Source organism: Colossoma macropomum, unplaced genomic scaffold, assembly GCF_904425465.1.
Source record: "Colossoma macropomum unplaced genomic scaffold, Colossoma_macropomum, whole genome shotgun sequence".
In the NCBI taxonomy this organism is placed as follows: Eukaryota; Metazoa; Chordata; class Actinopteri; order Characiformes; family Serrasalmidae; genus Colossoma; species Colossoma macropomum.
This window is the reverse complement of record NW_023494802.1, coordinates 5,373,508-5,390,214: the sequence shown is the minus strand read 5'-3', so window position 1 is coordinate 5,390,214 and position 16,707 is coordinate 5,373,508. Positions and strand designations below refer to the sequence as shown.

Genomic DNA, 16,707 nt, shown 5'->3' with positions numbered 1-16,707 from the left:
TTTAAATGTTGAGTGTTACTGAGCTCTTCAGTATGACCCATTGTACTGAAAATGTTTGATGTCTATGGAGAGCATTGCTGCACTCTTTATTTTCTGTTCCTGTTAGCAATAGGTGTGGCTAAAACAGAAGGTCTGTCCACATCATTTTTACCACATAGTTTATCACTACATGTTTTATAGGTTGCCTACATCTAAATTTTGTTGTTTTCAAATGTTTAGAGTAAAAGTATATAATATGCTCTCAGCTTTTTAACCATTTGGTAGTTGACTTACTGCTACAGTATTGAAATTTTGAGGGTCCTTACGTCCCACTAGGCTGAAACAAATACCCCCTTTGACTAATCAGGTCCCTTACTTTCGTTCCCTAGTTTGTAATTCAGCACGCAGGGAATGAGGGTCTGATATGAGATGTACCCACTACAAATAACCTTGGCACAGTCTAGCTTTAGCATTTTTCCATAGGGGGCGATTGCTTTGATGGTGATTTTGTTTTAAACCGAATCCTTCTTGTTGTTTTACAGCGCTTTGCGTGTCCTTATTGTGTTACTGTCAACTGTAGCAGCGACTGCCTTGCGAATTTTCAAATAAAAGCTCAACAGAATCTCAACAATTATAACTCTCTAATTTTTTTTAAATGTGTAAATTACAATAATAATAAAAAAATCAAAGTTTTCCAATTAATCTGTTTTCCCAATGATTATATTTTATGTGATTTGAGAGTAATTGTACTGTAAGAAAATGACACAGCATAACATTAGCTTGTTTTGATAGCTGTTTCCTCTTTAGGATTAAAAATGGACTTAATCTTGTAATTTAACTCTCTGGGAAATGCTTTGTGTAGTAGAATCTGCACTAAAAATACAAAACTAGGAAATCATATAGGCAGTTGGTTGTTGCCTGATGTTTGTGTATTTTTCTCTGATTTTGTCTCACGTACTTTTATTTTGAAGTATCACTTTTCCTCGTAGGAGATGTGACGAATACGGATGCTTGTTGTTAATATGGTTTACGATCAGTTTTGCTAACTCAAGCGTGTCGGTATTCCACAAAATGAGCGGACAAAAAGCAAAGAACATCAGCTCCATTCCCATAGATGGATTCAGCAATATACGGATTACATCGACGTGGACTTTCCTACAGTCTGTAAGGACACAGCCGAGTAGTTCGGACGAAGTCAGGTTCTTACTCGCCAGCTTTTTGTTCCAATTTTCCCGTTCCACCTTAAATGGTGCGGCAGTTGCATTCAGGCGCCCGACTCCACAATGTAACTGCCGTACCATTTAAGGTGGAACGGGAAAATTGGACCAAGAAGCTGGCGAATAAGAACCTGACTTCAGCTTCGTGTGGTCTGGTGACACTCAGTTAGTTAACGCAATATACTAGCTGACAATACACGTCATTTATTTAAGCTGTAAATGCTTTTATAACTTATATTAGGTGGTCTAACGTTACACCACAAAAAGAACAAACAGGTTTTATCTTCTTTCTGTCCAGGTTGATTGGTCAGAACCATGGCTCATTGGCCTGCTGGTGTTTCACTTCTTATGTTTTGCCTTTACTATTTTCACCTGCAAGTACTACAGACTACAGATCTTCCATTTTCTCTTAATGGGTTAGTATGTATTAATTATGCAATGTTTATTTCTTCTACACTCTTTCATTCTTTTTAGAACCATGAATTCTACATAGAACAGTTTCATAGTTAAATGGTTCCTCAGATTGATGGAGAATGTGTTGTATATGGTTCTATGTAGAACCTTTGGGAAAGTTACTCTATATAGCAGTATAACCACCTGCTGTTGTTAGAATTTCAAGCTTGTAACAATAGAAGTATGCTTTGTGGTGTTATGTAGAACCATTTTCAAAAAGGTTCCGTATAGAACCATATACAACACATTCTCCATCAATCTGAAGAAATGTTTCACTATGCAAATAACCAGCATGAAATGGTTCTGTGTAGATCTCATGGTTCCAGATAAATAAAACTATTCTCTTTACTAAGAAACTGGAGAACCATCTTTGTTAAGTGTGTTTACTGTATCACTGATTCAAAACGAGTCAAAATAATGCTTGACGTTAGTCCAATTGCCTCCCTCAGTTACCATGGTGTATAGTGCGGAGTATCTGAATGAGGTGGCAGCCATGAACTGGAGGTAAACTGACTTTTTTTTTTCCCCTCTCCCTGCCTTTCCCTTCCCCTTTCCTAATTTAAAGCATCATGTTGTCTACTAGTTGACAGTTTATTAGCAATATATTTTCAATTTCAGGTCATTTTCAAAGTTCCAGTACTTTGACTCCAAGGGAATGTTCATATCGTTGGTGTATTCAGTGCCACTATTGTTCAACACTGTCATCATTGTGGTAAGATATTAATGCCTCTTCATGTCTTTAAAGAATGCAAAGCTCCTAACTTTTAACATAAGTGAACGTAAGAAGATTTTGTTCAATCATTAAATGGTCACACAATGTAAAGAGATACATGGTTTTGATGGGACAGTGATGATGTACAAAAGATCCGCCAAAAGACATCAAGAAAGTTCTGTTGCTAAAGCTGATATTGTTAAAAATTTGTCAGAGTACATTATCTGAAGATGTATGTTAATATGTAAAAATGATGAAAGTGTTTATGTGTAGTTGCCTGACAAAAAACTTTTATTTCTCTCAAATGGTAATTTCTGTAGATGAAGGGGGAAAAATTCTCTACTTTAATATACACTTATTGGCTACTTTATTAGAAACAAGTGTACACCTGCTTAGTCATGCAGTTACCCTATCAGCCAATCATGTGGCAGCACTGCAAAGCATCAGATCGTACAGATATGAGTTAAGAAAGGAAATATGTGATCTAAGTGACACTGACCATTGCATAGTTGTTTGTGTCAGATGGGATGGTCTGAGTATTTCAGAACCTCTAATCTTCTGGGATTTTTAACCACAGCAGTCTCTAGAGTTTACAAGAATGGTGCAAAAAGCCAAATAATAATGATAATGTTAATAACAACTTGTGTATAGAGAAATTTCCATACCAGTGGCAAAGTGCTGTGAAATGATTCTAAAAAACGTGTGTAATGTCTAATTACTAATAAACTGTCTAATAAAAGGTGGAATGGAGTTCTGCAGTTTAGAAGCATAATAACAGAAAGAAGCCCTATGTGTATTTTACAGAAGGTATTTGCAGAAGACCAGTATCTGCAGACCTAAGATCACATGTTAGAGCAAAAACAGACATACATTCTGTGTGGTATGCCTTGTTTCTACAGAAGCCCAGAAAGACAAATCCATCACTGGCTCCCAAGAGTGCCTTTCGCATTTTTACTTTGAAGTGGCAGCTTGAATTTGGTGGAGCTACAGCACCGTTTGGAAGACATAGAAAGAAGAATAAATGGTTGCTACCGGTTTTGTGTTGTGAGAAGTTTGAGAACCCACATTTTGAGGATCATATTTATTATTTAGCAAGAAAAAAAAGCAAGTGAGGGTAAATGTTCATCATCAAAGAAGCAAAAAAAAAGAAGCAAAACTAAATCGGTAGAGGCGATGGCACAAAGCTTGACGGCTATACTCCACACTTGGAAAGGGAGGGGTGAGGGAGAGGTATTCAGTTGGTTGCAATCTACAACCTCTCCACTAGATGCCACTAAATCTTACACAGTGCACCTTTAAGCTGGAGGTGGTGTAATAGTGTGGGAAATGTTTTTTCTTGGAACAAATTGGGCCTCCTTGAGCACTGAGTATCATTTGAATGCCACAGCCTATGTGAGAGTCATTGCTGATTGTGTGCATCCCCTTTATGGCCACAATTTACCCATCTTCTAATGGTTATGTTCAGCATGATTGTGCACCTTCAAAGTCACCTCAAACTGGTTCCATGAACATGACCATGAGTTCAGTGTACTATTGTGACCTCAGCAGATCTAAATCCAGTACAGCACCTTTGGGATGTGGTAGATTTGCAAGCATGAATGGTCAGCTGACACATCTGCATCTGTGAGCAATGTTTCCATCACCTTTTGAATCCATGCCTCTAAGAATTCAGGCTTTTCTGAAAGTAAAGTGTGGTATAAGAATGCTGTTTCTAACAAAGTGGCTGGTTTACGTAAGGTTTGCTCAGGTAACGTTGGATCAGTTCAGTTGGTCCATTTATCATGAATGTTCGCAGCATGTAAAGGAGCTGGTTTAGGATGAACAACAGCCTGCCACATATGTGATGCACAAAGACATGAGACAAGTATCCTTCTCAAATTTGCAGTTAAGGGATTAAAATTAAAATAGTTAAAGGGATTAAAATGAATGCCCAGTTGTATTTTTCATTGAAATGAAGTGACTCTGTGTTTGATGGATGTGTTTCAGGCTGTGTGGGTGAAGAGGACATTCTCAACAATGACAGAACTGAAGACACTACAGTTGAAGAGAAAAGCAGCCAGAGAAAACTCAAAGAAAACCCAGTAGATGGAGAGTTGGGTGGTAATACTATAGACTGTACCAGTAAAGTGACCATGCTTGTCTCTATTTCTTCTGTTTTCATGACCCAGGATGGTGAAGGGGACCAGTAATACTCTTTATTTTAAGAATAGGTAAAGAACCTCAGCACAGTTCAGTAGACAATGATGACATCCGCAAAGTGGTTGCAGAAGAAAGCTTGTGATGTCTGTTATAGACACATAAATACCATCAGCAGGGGCTGAGCATAGTAGATAAAACTACTGAGGCATAGCTTTTATAAAAAAGGAAAGCTCCTATTGTTTCAGCAGCCATAATTGTCTGTTTTTTATTCTGTTATTCTGTCTTTACTTCTGACGGTGTTCTGTCACTGTGTGCATGGAAAATGTAAATTGTATGTTTCTGTTAATAAATGCAATGTGTTGTTTTACAAAAAAGCCATCAGTGCTTGGTTTTGGATGGATGAACCACAATTAATCAGCTTAACTTGAACACTTTGTTAAAAAGTGAACAATAACAATTTACCTTTGCGTGAATTTGCAATGATTGTTGGGCAGTTTGTGTAATAACAATGAATACATAATATTCTAATACTGGTCTCTGCATTTAGTATATTGGAATAAGTTTCTTTCATAGCTAGTTTATGTTTTTCAAGTGAAGTATTTTGGAATCTTTGGAAGCCTCTGTTTAGTTTGCTACTGTTTGTCAATATTTTTGTTGGGACTAATTACTTGATTCCTACAGATAAAAGAGTGTTTCATCCTTCCTTCCAGAAGAGGGGGCTAGTGGATCAATATTTGGCCAAGTCTGCTTAGTGTAGTGGCCAATGTGAGACTGTGGAATCCACACTGTAGTTTTACCAGCATCAAGCATGCACACTGCATGGATATTCCAAGTTACTTTTGAAGAAGCAATAAATGATTTTACAGTGTAGAAAGGAAGACCTGGCTTTTGTAATGACTGCGTATTCTTACTGGCTCAAATAGTTATTTATTTATTTTTTCTTTTGGGATGATAGGGTAAGGAAACAAATCTGGCTTTAATCTGTGTAGTCCACCAGATCTATTCTGACACATCTGTAAATTATGCATTGGTTTGCTTCCCAGATTTCTTCCTCTGTCTGGTCTATGTGCCTTTGTTTAATGTTTAATTTAACTGAATTTGTTCATCTCTTTTTTTAACGCTTATTTATTATAATTCTACTATCCAGTGCAGCCTAGAGAAGGGTAAAGTCATGTTTCCTCTCACTGGTTCTTCCTCATGCTTTGTGGGATTTTTTTGGGGAGGTTTTTTCTTTTACAACCTCATTTCCAAAAAAGTTGGGATGCTTTGCAAACTGTAAATAAAAACAAAATGCAATGATATGCAAGTCATTTAAACCCTATATTTATTTGAAAATAGTAAAAAGACAACATATAAAATGTTACAATTTTATATATTTTTTTTGAATATATGCCCACTTTAAATTTAATGCCAACAACACAATTCAAGTAAGTTGGGATGATGGCATGTTTACCACTGTATTGCATCAGCTCTTCTTTTAACAGCACTCTGTAAGTGTTTGGGAACTGAGGAGACCAACGCCAGTAGTTTAGAAAGTGAAATGTTTTCCTGTTTCTTGCTTGATATAGAATTTCAGCTGTTTAAAGTCTCTTTTGTCGTATTTTTATTTCATAATGTGCAAAATGTTTTCAATGTGTGACAGGTCTGGACTGCAGGCAGGCCAGTTTAGCACCCGGACTCTTTTACTACAGAGCCATGCTGTTGTAATACATGCAGAATGTGGTTCGGCATTGTCTTGCAATGAAATAAGCAAGACCTTTCCCGAAAAAGACGCCATCTGAGCGGCAGCACATGTTGCTCTAAAACCTGTATGTATCATTTAGCATTAATAGTGCCTTACAGATACAGATGTTAAGGTCACCCATGCCATGTGCACTAATGCACCCTCATACCATCCCGAATGCTGCCTTTTGAACTGTGCACTAATAGCAAGCCGGAAGGTCCCTCTCCTCTTTAGCCCAGAGGATGCTGTATCCATTCCAAAAAGAATTTAAAATTTTGATAAGTTGGACCACAGGACACTTTTCTGCTTCTCCTCAGTCCATCTTAAATGAGCTCAGGGCCAGAGAAGGCAGCAGCGTTTCTGGATCCTGTTTATATAAGGTTTCTTCTTTGCGTCGTAGAGTTTTAACTTGCATTTGTGGATGCAGCGACAAACTGTGTTCACAGACAGTGGTTTTCAGAAGTGTTCCTGAGCCCATGCAGCAATTTCCACTACAGAATCATGTCTGTTTTTAATGTAGTGCCGTCTGAAAGGCCAAAGATCATGGCCATCCAGTATCGGTTTTTGGCCTTGTCTCTTACAGACAGATATCCCCAATTTCTTTGCTGTTTGAGAGGTTATTCTTGAATTGTTGCAACATGTCCCCGTGCAGTCTTTAACAGAGTGGTAAACCCCTCCCCACCTTTACTTCTGAAGGACTCAGCCTCTCTGGGATGCTCTTTTTATACCCAATCATGTTACTGACCTGTGCCCAATTAACCTAATTAGTTGTGAGATGTTCCACCAGGTGTTTTTTGAGCATTACACAACTTTACCAGACTTTTGTTACCCCTGTCCCAACTTTTTTGAAACGTGCTGCTAGCATCAAGTTCAAAATGGGCATGTATTTTTCAAAAAACAATAACATTTCTCAGTTTTAACATTTGACATGTCGTCTTTGGACTATTTTCAGTTAAATATAGGGTTTAAATGATTTGCACACTGTTTTATTTACGTTTTGCACAGTGTCCCAACTCTTTTGGAAACAGGGTAATAAGTCATGGTTCCTCTCAGTGGTTATTTCTCATACTCTTAGAGTGTTTTTCCTAAGTCGACTTGATGGGTGGATATTTTGTCTGACTCTATGGTGACCCTGTTGCATGAAACCTCTCCTACATGGAGTTAAAATAACTAAAGTTTGGGAGGAGAACCATGCCTAAAGATCTTCCTCCTTCCAATCTAACAACCTATAAATTTCCATCTCCACCTTCTGTTTCCCGTGATGACGTTTTCATGCCCCACCACTCCATCTGTTCCTCTGTCCTATCTCAGCTCTACCTCTGTTCATCAACAAGGGGTTCGGCCTTTCAGCTCAAAGCAGAAGGCCCTAGAACTCCAGCCCAAATTCTCAGTCATACAGTCTCTTCTCATACTTTAACCATATGTTGAAAGCATGGTCCGAATTAGCAAAAAGAAGCTGACACCAGATCATTTATTTTGGTTTTACATAAGCCACACTTAAGAATTTAATTGCTCTTGGCAAGACAGGACAATGTTGTTTTTGTAATATTGCTGAACATGATTCCAGTCCTGACATGCACTTCTTAGAACATACCAACGTTATAAAACATGCAGTTATTTTGCCTTGTAAGAGTTTCACAGTGACTCAGTGGAGAGCTCTGGTATAGAGTTGCTGTGTTTGGCTAGATTGGGCTATGTCAAAATGGCTAAAAATTGATTCACAAATGATTCAAAATGCTGGCGATCCTTTCTGAGAATTTGGTGATGACCCCTTAAAATCTGCTGCTGGAGTTATGGCATATGCATGTTCATGCTGGTCAGAGTGAAATGTATCAGCACATAGAATTTGAGTTTTCTGTAAGCTACCATGTTTCCTATCACTGTGTAGAAGATCCACGGGGCTTTCTTTATTGTCAGATTACTTATTCAGAGCAACACATTTTTTATTTCTTTTTTCAAAGGAACAACACAACATGACTAATATATCAAGTACGCTGCTATTCAAGTGTTTACTTGTTCAAAAATCTATTTATTTGACAAAGTAAACAAAAATCTATACATTTTCAGTTTTGTTAGATCATGTTTTTTACATGTCAAATAAAGCAGTTAGAAATCACTTTATTAAATGAGTAAAGCAAATTAACCAAAGCATTAATAGCCACACTATTGTTCAGCCTTAATATATTAATATTTACTGAGCTACTGAATTTGCTCTGATTAGAAGTTGGTGCTATTAGACTTGAGGAGCTTGCAGCTTTAGTTTTTCCTCCATCTCCTGATTATTTATGGCAATGTTCATGCTTTGTTTCATGTCTATCCATATTAAATTCATTACAGTCTTTAGAGGAACGCCTATTTTCCAAGTTTCCATCTCATCAAAATCACTGGTTCTTAATGTTAAGCTTGTGTTTTTTGGCTGTAGTCTTGACTAAATGTTATTAAGTAAATTAAGCTGTAAGTCTAATCAGAGCAGAAAGGCTCTCAAACTTTTCTAACTTTGTCACCAATTATGCTTTTTAAGTGTAAGCATTACGCTATAATTTTACAGTGCTGCTGCCACTATCAGGTGAAAAGAAAAACTGCAATGTATTGGCTGGTGACTTATAACACACTCTAAATACGCAAGACACAGGCCAATTAAAGTCCTACCACAGGCCACATTTGGCCCTGGGGCTAGACTTTGGAGATCCCTGATCTAGCATGTTAGCTTAGGAATATCTACCTAGATATCACAAAGAAAAACAATTCCTGAGAGCCCGATTTTCTGCTCAGTTTTTGTTTCCATCCAGAACATGACAATGAAACAAGAGTAGTACTTTATTACTTGCAGAGATTACATACAGGCATTATTCTATTGAATAAAAATGAAATAAAAGTTACAGACATGTATTTTTTAGTTCCCTGAAATTACTAGGCCTTCTCTGAAGGCCAAGAAGGCTCTGAGGGTTCCCATTTAAAAACGTCATCCTACATTCTTATCAATCAATTCTTGGCATCGATATATAGTAGTAGAAAAAACAAAAACTTTAATAGGTGTAGAAGTTTCTTATACTTTGGAAAGGTTTTTCATATCCTGCATATCTAATTTACATAAAAAGTTTCTTAAAGAACCATTCACTGAAAGGTTCTTCAGGGTCATCATTCCAAAGAACCCTTTCAGCACCTTCATTTTTAATAATGTAGGCTTGCTCAACAGGGTTCTAGACCTGTAGATAACAGACAGTACAAATAGAACTGAACTGAAAGAGAATCTGCATTCAGTGACCGACAGTGATGAAGCTTCAAAGCGGCCATTGCCCCTCAGAGGCAGAAAATGAAATCATTGCGTTTAGGGATTATGAACTCGTCTATGCTTCGTCCACTGCCGCATCTTTCTCCATGAGCCTGTCCAGCTCCAGCTGTGAGCTGTTTCTGTATCTTTTCGCCCTCTCCTGCGTCCCCTGTGTGTCCAGCATGACTTGGTGTGTAATCGGTTCTGGACCTGTCAGTTCCAATGCTAACAGCCTTGCTTAGAGGCCTTGGGGTCACGCAGGCATAGCTTTAAAGTGAAGAAGCTGTAAGCAGAGTTGGGCTTTGGCCCAGCATGTTTCCTGAGATGTGCTTTCCGTGATTGACGCTAGCTCTCTTGTGCCAGAAGGAACTCTGGGGGCAGTGGTTGAAACAGGTGCGCTTTGGCCTCTCCCATGGTTAAGTGGGTGAGGAGGAGACTCTTCAGGGAAACATGAGGCGGAACACAAACGCTTCAGGGAAGGACTTTGGGTGACCTGAAAAACAGCCATTTTTTAACAGGCTGTCATAAAAGAACAAATATCATGCTTTTATGTTAACTAGGCATACAGGTAACTTTGTAGTGACCTCTTTGAGAGGAACCTGTCTGTCATTGTAAGAAGCTAACACCACTAACAATATTTATGTTGGTTTGAACAAAGCCAGAGCAAAAAATGTGGTCATCCTTGGTAATATGGGCCTCTGATTATCCAATTCAACCAATTTTTCAAAAAATTCTGTATAATTCAATGGTTGAGACGTAAACAGAGTCTTTCAGAGTGGTTTAATGTGAAATGGTTCTTTGTGGCGAAACTTACTGGCTTATTTCTTCACAGTGGAGGAACCAGGGGGCATGATGCCTACTGTGCTCATCAAGCCATTTTATTTCCTATCCAAAATAATCACTGAGCCAACATGTGTCTTCTGAGTTTCTGTATGTAATGCTATTGATGCTAAAATAGCAGTAAATGCAAAAAATGGTAATAAAACAATGTTTTATGCATCAGGCAAAGTATTCATAGCCAATTTTCTATAAGGTAGCTTTAAATGCAAGAAAATGCTTCAGACGTCTGGTTCCTATCACCACCACTGTGAACAATTAAGACTCAGTTTCTTTAGAAAGGTGCATTTCATATCAAACCAATCTAAATAACTTTGTTTACAGTTATAAACAAAGCTTCAATTATGCATAACCTTTTTAAAAAATCAGGGGTATTCCCCTTTAAAGCCTACTTAAAAAGACTTTTTTTAATATTTCAACATGATATTGTTGAGACATAAACAAAGTCAATTAGGGTGATTTGATGTGAAATGGTTCATTGTACATTTCTTTACAGTGGTGGTGATAGGAACCAGGTGTCACAGTGTGTACAACGCAAATATATTACTTTGTTAATTTAATTATACAGAATTAAAAAAAAATGGTGGAATTCCCCTTTAAGGGGAGTTGCATATTAGTATTCTGTTTGTTACTGAATAATACACTTCGAAGGGGTTCAAGAGGACAAACATGACTAGTTTAGCAAACAAAAGTGAGAAGTGAGTCTCTCTCTCTCTCTCTCTCTCTCTCTCTCTCCCGTTCTCTGTTTAATTCCTGTGTAACTCGGCTTCCCAAACCACTGCAGCTGCAGATCACTCTGTTTTGAAAGCTTCAGACTGGAGCACATACATCATCTGCAAACCATCCTCCTTACAAACTCCTGGCAACCACTCATACCTTGTAGCTCATGAAAAACAACACAGAGCCAGTGAAGGCTCTGTCTGTCTCTCGCTGTTTTCAGTCTCCTCTGCCTGAAGGGTTTTGGTGATGGAGTCGTGATTTGACTCACATGTACCGATAACTACGGTGAAAGCACAGTGCAATGAAACATCTAGACTCTAATCCTGGCAATGCCACAGTTATCTGTGGCAGGGAGTCCAGTATCGTTCAGCGTGATGCTTACAGAGTGTTGGCTCTCGCTTTGTTGTTTAGTGGGAAGGTTGGCCTTGTCTTCCTTTGCCTGTGTCTATGCTGCTGTCTGGATGTCTCCCCTCCCTCCATCGATCAGTTCTCGACAGGCCAGATGTGATCTTGTAACAAGAACATCTGGGGACAACCATGAGAAATTTTGAGCTAAATGTGGATGAGAAGAGAGTGAAATTTCTAAACCAGTCCAACGGCTTGTGAAGGCAGAGCTCAAAGAAGGGAGCAATGCCCAACAAACTGTCATTAGGCCATGGATGTAACTTAAGTTAGCAATGCGGGAAAGTACCAACCCCGCCCCCCCAAAAAAAATTCCCATTAAGCATGTAAATGTGTGTCACATGTGTGAGAACAGATTACATGCAGTAAAAATACATTAGAAAACAGAGGAAAATCGGTTCTGTAAGCTAATGATACTGTGCTAGCTAGGTGTTTTGGTTTTGTCACTTACTGTATTGCAGATGTTTGAAGAGTAAGGACTAGATCAGGGGTCGGCAACCCAAATGTTGAGAAAAGCCATTTTGTCAAGAAAATTCAAACCACTTTGGGAGCCACATTTTATATAGATTCACCATCTTGGCTGTAAATATGTCTCAGTATGTGCTAATTTACTAGTATAGGCTAAAAAATGTAACATAACGAAAATGCAGACTTACTTTGCTCTGCTTTAAGTTTTAGCTCAGTTTTAGTCGCTTTTCTCACGTCACTGGTGTGATACTTTTCCGTTAAAGTATTTTCTTGTAAAATGTGTCTCAGGGTTCGATTTTTTACGAGGCTGAAGTCAGCTTCTCATTCAATATTTTCCGTTCACTAAAAAGTCTTCTTGATCGAATTTTCCCATTCCACCTTAAATGGTGCCTGAGGTGCCAGAAAGTAACTGCTGCACCATTTAAGGTGGAACGGGAAAATTAGATCAAGAAGACTTTTTAGCGTTTGACAGTTTTTCCTTGCAGATTAAACATATCAGTAAACCAGCTGGAGAGCTTATAAATGCAAAGAATTTCATTCATTTCTAAATTATCAATGTCGCCTTAAATCTCTCTTTACCTTTCGTCAGCTACTAGCTGGGCGAGATTGTTGTCTGCGTTGCTATGGTAGATCAGCAGTCTGTGCGTCAAGCTTAAAGGTTAAAAGCTGGTGAATTAGCAGATATAGACTACATTAACTCCAGCATTTAAGACCACTTATTGTTCAAACTGTGTTCAAACAATCAGAAGAGCTTTATTTTACTGCAAAAGAGGATTATTTTATTTTTACTTATGAATAACATAAAGTGGGGCTGCAACAGGGCAGTAAAAGAGTAGCTCCAGAGCTGCATTTTGCTGACTCCTGGACTAGAGGAATTTTGGGGTGGGTTTTAGAGGGTGCCTACTGTTGTTAGAGGCAGTTAGCCTGCAATCCACAGGTTAACAGGTTGTCCCCAGGCGTGTTTTCTAGTTACAAAATAACATCTGGCCTCATGAGTCTGTTGTTCACTATGATGCTGTCTGTCTTTATTATTCAGTGTGATGCTCCCTTTGTTTCCTCTTCCTCTAACATTCAGTGCACTGCTCTCTGAGTGTTTCATTCCTCTCTGTCATTCAGTGTGATGCTCTTAGGGTGGGAGAGATGGTCTTCTTTTCCTCTCCCTCTATCATTCTGAGGCATGATCTCTTGGTGTTTCTTTGTTTCTGTTACTCAGTGTAGTGTTCATTCATCTTTCAATGTGATTCTCTCTGGAGGACCTTGTTTCCCTCTCTGTCATTCAGTGTGCTGCTCTCTTTGTGTTTCCAAACTACCTGTTATTCAGTGTGCTGCTCTCTTAGGCTACGTTTCCACAGCAGGTAAAAGTGGCCCAAATCCGATCTTTTTCCTCATATGTGATACAGATGTGTCATCTGTGTGGCAGTGTGAACAGCAAAAACGCACTGAATCTGACATTTTCAATTCCGATTTGAGACGCTTTCATACGTGGTACTGAAATCCGATACGTATCCGATCTGCGGCAATGCGACTCAGTCTGAACAGCCAGATCGGAATTCATGCGACTTTTACGTCAATCCAACTCGACATTCGTCATAATTTCGCGCTGCTGAGACTCATAAACACTTAGGCTGATGTTTCTGTACCAAAAAAGTAGAAAAGACTCATCAAACCGCTCCGTGTTCGAAGAGGTTTCGAACGAAACGGCCGAGCGCGGCCGGAGGAGCCCGAGGCTGCAGCGTCAGAGAGCAGTTTGAAGAATCCGAGGACTCGACCCAAAGAAGTGCCCGTGGCCGAAAAACGAGCCTTTTTTACGGCGAACTTGAAGACATTCTGGGTGATGAGCCCAGCTCAGCGCAACCACTGGAACTTCATCATCGCTCCTGTGATGCTGACGAAGACGAAACTGAAAGCTGCGGGAGCGACAGGCGTTCGCTGGCCGTCATGACTGTTTACCGCTGGACGAGCCGCCACGTCAAGCATTATTCTTTTGCGCATGCGAGTCGGTTTAGGAGCTGATCTGTTCAGACTGATGTCGCATACAGGTCACATTTAAAAGATAATGTGAACAGCCAAACAAAAAAATCGGATTTGGTGAGAAAATCAGATTTGGGCCACTTTTACCTGCTGTGTAAATGTAGCCTTAGTGTTTCCCTCCCCGTATCATTTAGTGTGATGCTCTCTGGGTGTCTTCTCTCCCTCTGTTGTTCAGTGTGATGCTCTCTTTGGATAAAAAAGCAAAGAAGGTGGGGGAAACATGCACACATTATTACATGTTGTCCTCTATGAGACATACTACCACCTAGTGGTACAGAGAAAGCTTGGGCCCAGTGGTGGATTGTCTTAATAGGCCTAGTACTTTAACTGAAAAGGAATTTTGTGACATGGGATGCATTCAACAACTGGTGATGATGTCTGTTTCATAATGGAGGGCAGTTGAAAGAAAATGAGATGTTCTTTTTGATTCTTTGGAGAAATCTGAGATAAGTAAACATCTCCTTTTCTGCCTTTTCTCTGGCTTCCTCTCACTGACTCTTTCTCACAGACATGTTTTAAAAGATTCCACCACTGGGCCCAGGCTTTCTCTGCACCTCCCAGTGATAGTAGGCCTAACATCTCATAGGGGACAACATGTAATAGTTTTCTACTAATTTAGTTCCATGTAAAAAATGCACAGTTTACCCAGATGTTTAATAGCATCCAGACTCACTTTCTCTTGCTCTTGCAATCTCTCTCTCCATGTGTGTTCCAGCTAACATGTTTTACTGTAAGTGTATTGATCGCTTGAATGTGTACAGTGATACCACACACAGTTGCTCAGGAACGACAGGCTCTCTCTGACTTCCCAGCATCCCTGGCACTTCCGCCTAGTCACGTGACCAAAATGCCCCGTTTTTCCCAGCACAGAGCAGAGTGTACTAGACTGATCCCAGGAGAGTAACAAGAGATGCCACAAACAAACCCATACATACACACGAAGGGCTGATAAGTGAGAAGACATCCATTAGTAATTCCTCGAAAGCAGAATAAACGTCTGACGTTGCCAGAATCGATTGATCTGCTAAGTTCGCTGTAAATGAGCTCTCAAGGATTGTTAGTCTGCTGAGGTTGAATGTATATGATGTAATTGGTTATGTTTATATGTGCAAGGAGCCTTTGACCCAAACTTTAAGATGAAAGCATCACATCTCCGAGTCCAGTTAGCGCTCGCACACCAGGAAGCTCTGCGGCTTTAACAGGAATCGCAATGCAGCTTGAAGCTTATCGGAATGTAAGGAATATGTCCATTTAGAGGAAATGGAGTCATTGTTCAGAAACAATGTTATATTCCCCACTCTCTAGGAGATGGAGAGTCACATCTTTATAAAGCGTCTGCAAAATCACCAGCTAAATAATCACTTTTAGTGAGAGGAAATCAATGTGTGTTTTTCTTTTTTAAAGCACAACTTGATGTGACTTGGATAAACTATGCTACTGCAACAGAGGTGTGAGAGGTCGTTGTTCTTTTTTCTCTGAAGTTGCAAAAGACAACTGGACAACTCCTTATTGGGCCTCTGACTAAAACTAGCACTTTGTGTAGCCTAGGTCTAAATCTCCAACCCAACTCAGATGCTTTTTAGATCATATATGGCTCTTCGACCAATTAGGGACAGCCTTCTGATCAATCAGGGCCAGGCTTCTGACCAATCAGGGCCAAGCTTCTAATCATCAGGTACAGGCTTCTGACCAATTAGGGCCAAGCTTCTGACCAATTAGGGCCAAGCTTTTAAACAATCAGGGACAGCCTTCTGATCAATCAGGGCCAAACTTCTGATCAGTCTGGGACAGCCTTCTGATCAATCAGGGCCAAGTTTCTGACCAATCAGGGCAAGCTTCTTAGCAATCAGGTACATCCTCCTGAACAATAAGGGCCAAGCTTCTGACCAATTAGGGATACCTTTCTTACCAATCAGGGATAGCTGGTGGAGGCTGGCTCATTTTTTTCCTTCATAATATTTTTGGCATCAATAATGTGAAAATTACTGCCTTTCAGAGGTGGAAATCTTACACAGATATAAAGAATTATTATCGATTATATATTACATTATATATGTTATATATTGTATATAAAAATTAGCCACTCAACGACTCCTAATGTTTCACATTACTGGCTGTTTGTTAAATATATCATGCTTTCATGTATACAAAGCTTTATCTTAGCCTGAGTATTTAAACCTGGATTAACAGAGAACAGGGCCCAGTGTCAGTGTTGTTTTTATGACCCTTTAATGCACTAGTGAGCTCTGGCATAAAATCCCAGAGGGTCTGCTTTTTGAGAAATGTCTCGCTGGAACTTTGAAGCTAATGTATTTGACAGGTAATAAATGCCTATACAATACAAATTAGCACTGTGCAAACTGCATGTCTAAATCATCATGCAGATGAATTAAAGGAATGGTTTGGTGAAAAGTCCGATTTGTATAGTTGTCCATTTATCCACAGAAGTAGTCAATCAGCTAAAGCCGTGATCAGACAGGAGAAGTTTTACACAGGGAGGTGGGGTAATGTAATTTTTACCAGTGTTTCTCAGTGATTTTAGTCCCGTCCAAATGCGCCATGTCAGTCATTTTTACCGACTGTGCACTCCCGTTTCAGTAAAGATTCAGGCACCTTTAACTTCTATAAAACCAGCCACAGAAATAACCTCTGGTTATATCAATCCCATGCAAATCGACATGTCAGTAAAATGCTATCATATCCTGTGGAAGGAGAGTTTCTTAAGTTAAAGACACTCGAAGAAGCAGTTACTTGT

General features: G+C 39.3%; 1 protein-coding gene across 2 annotated transcripts; it reads left to right on the top strand.

Moving 5' to 3' along the window:
* Positions 1-972: 972 nt before the first annotated feature.
* tmem18 (transmembrane protein 18) lies at positions 973-4,875 on the top strand. 2 transcript variants are annotated; one of them, XM_036592143.1, is made up of 6 exons: positions 973-1,143; positions 1,495-1,612; positions 2,099-2,153; positions 2,268-2,361; positions 3,166-3,241; positions 4,348-4,441. In XM_036592143.1, the coding sequence occupies exons 1-5, from the start codon at positions 1,051-1,053 to the stop codon at positions 3,199-3,201; spliced, it is 396 nt and encodes a 131-aa protein (XP_036448036.1). In that variant the 5' UTR covers positions 973-1,050; the 3' UTR covers positions 3,202-3,241; positions 4,348-4,441. The 2 variants fall into 2 exon arrangements, with proteins under 2 accessions (XP_036448036.1, XP_036448035.1); XM_036592142.1 differs by lacking the exon at positions 3,166-3,241 and having other exon boundaries at positions 4,348-4,875.
* Positions 4,876-16,707: the final 11,832 nt, after the last annotated feature.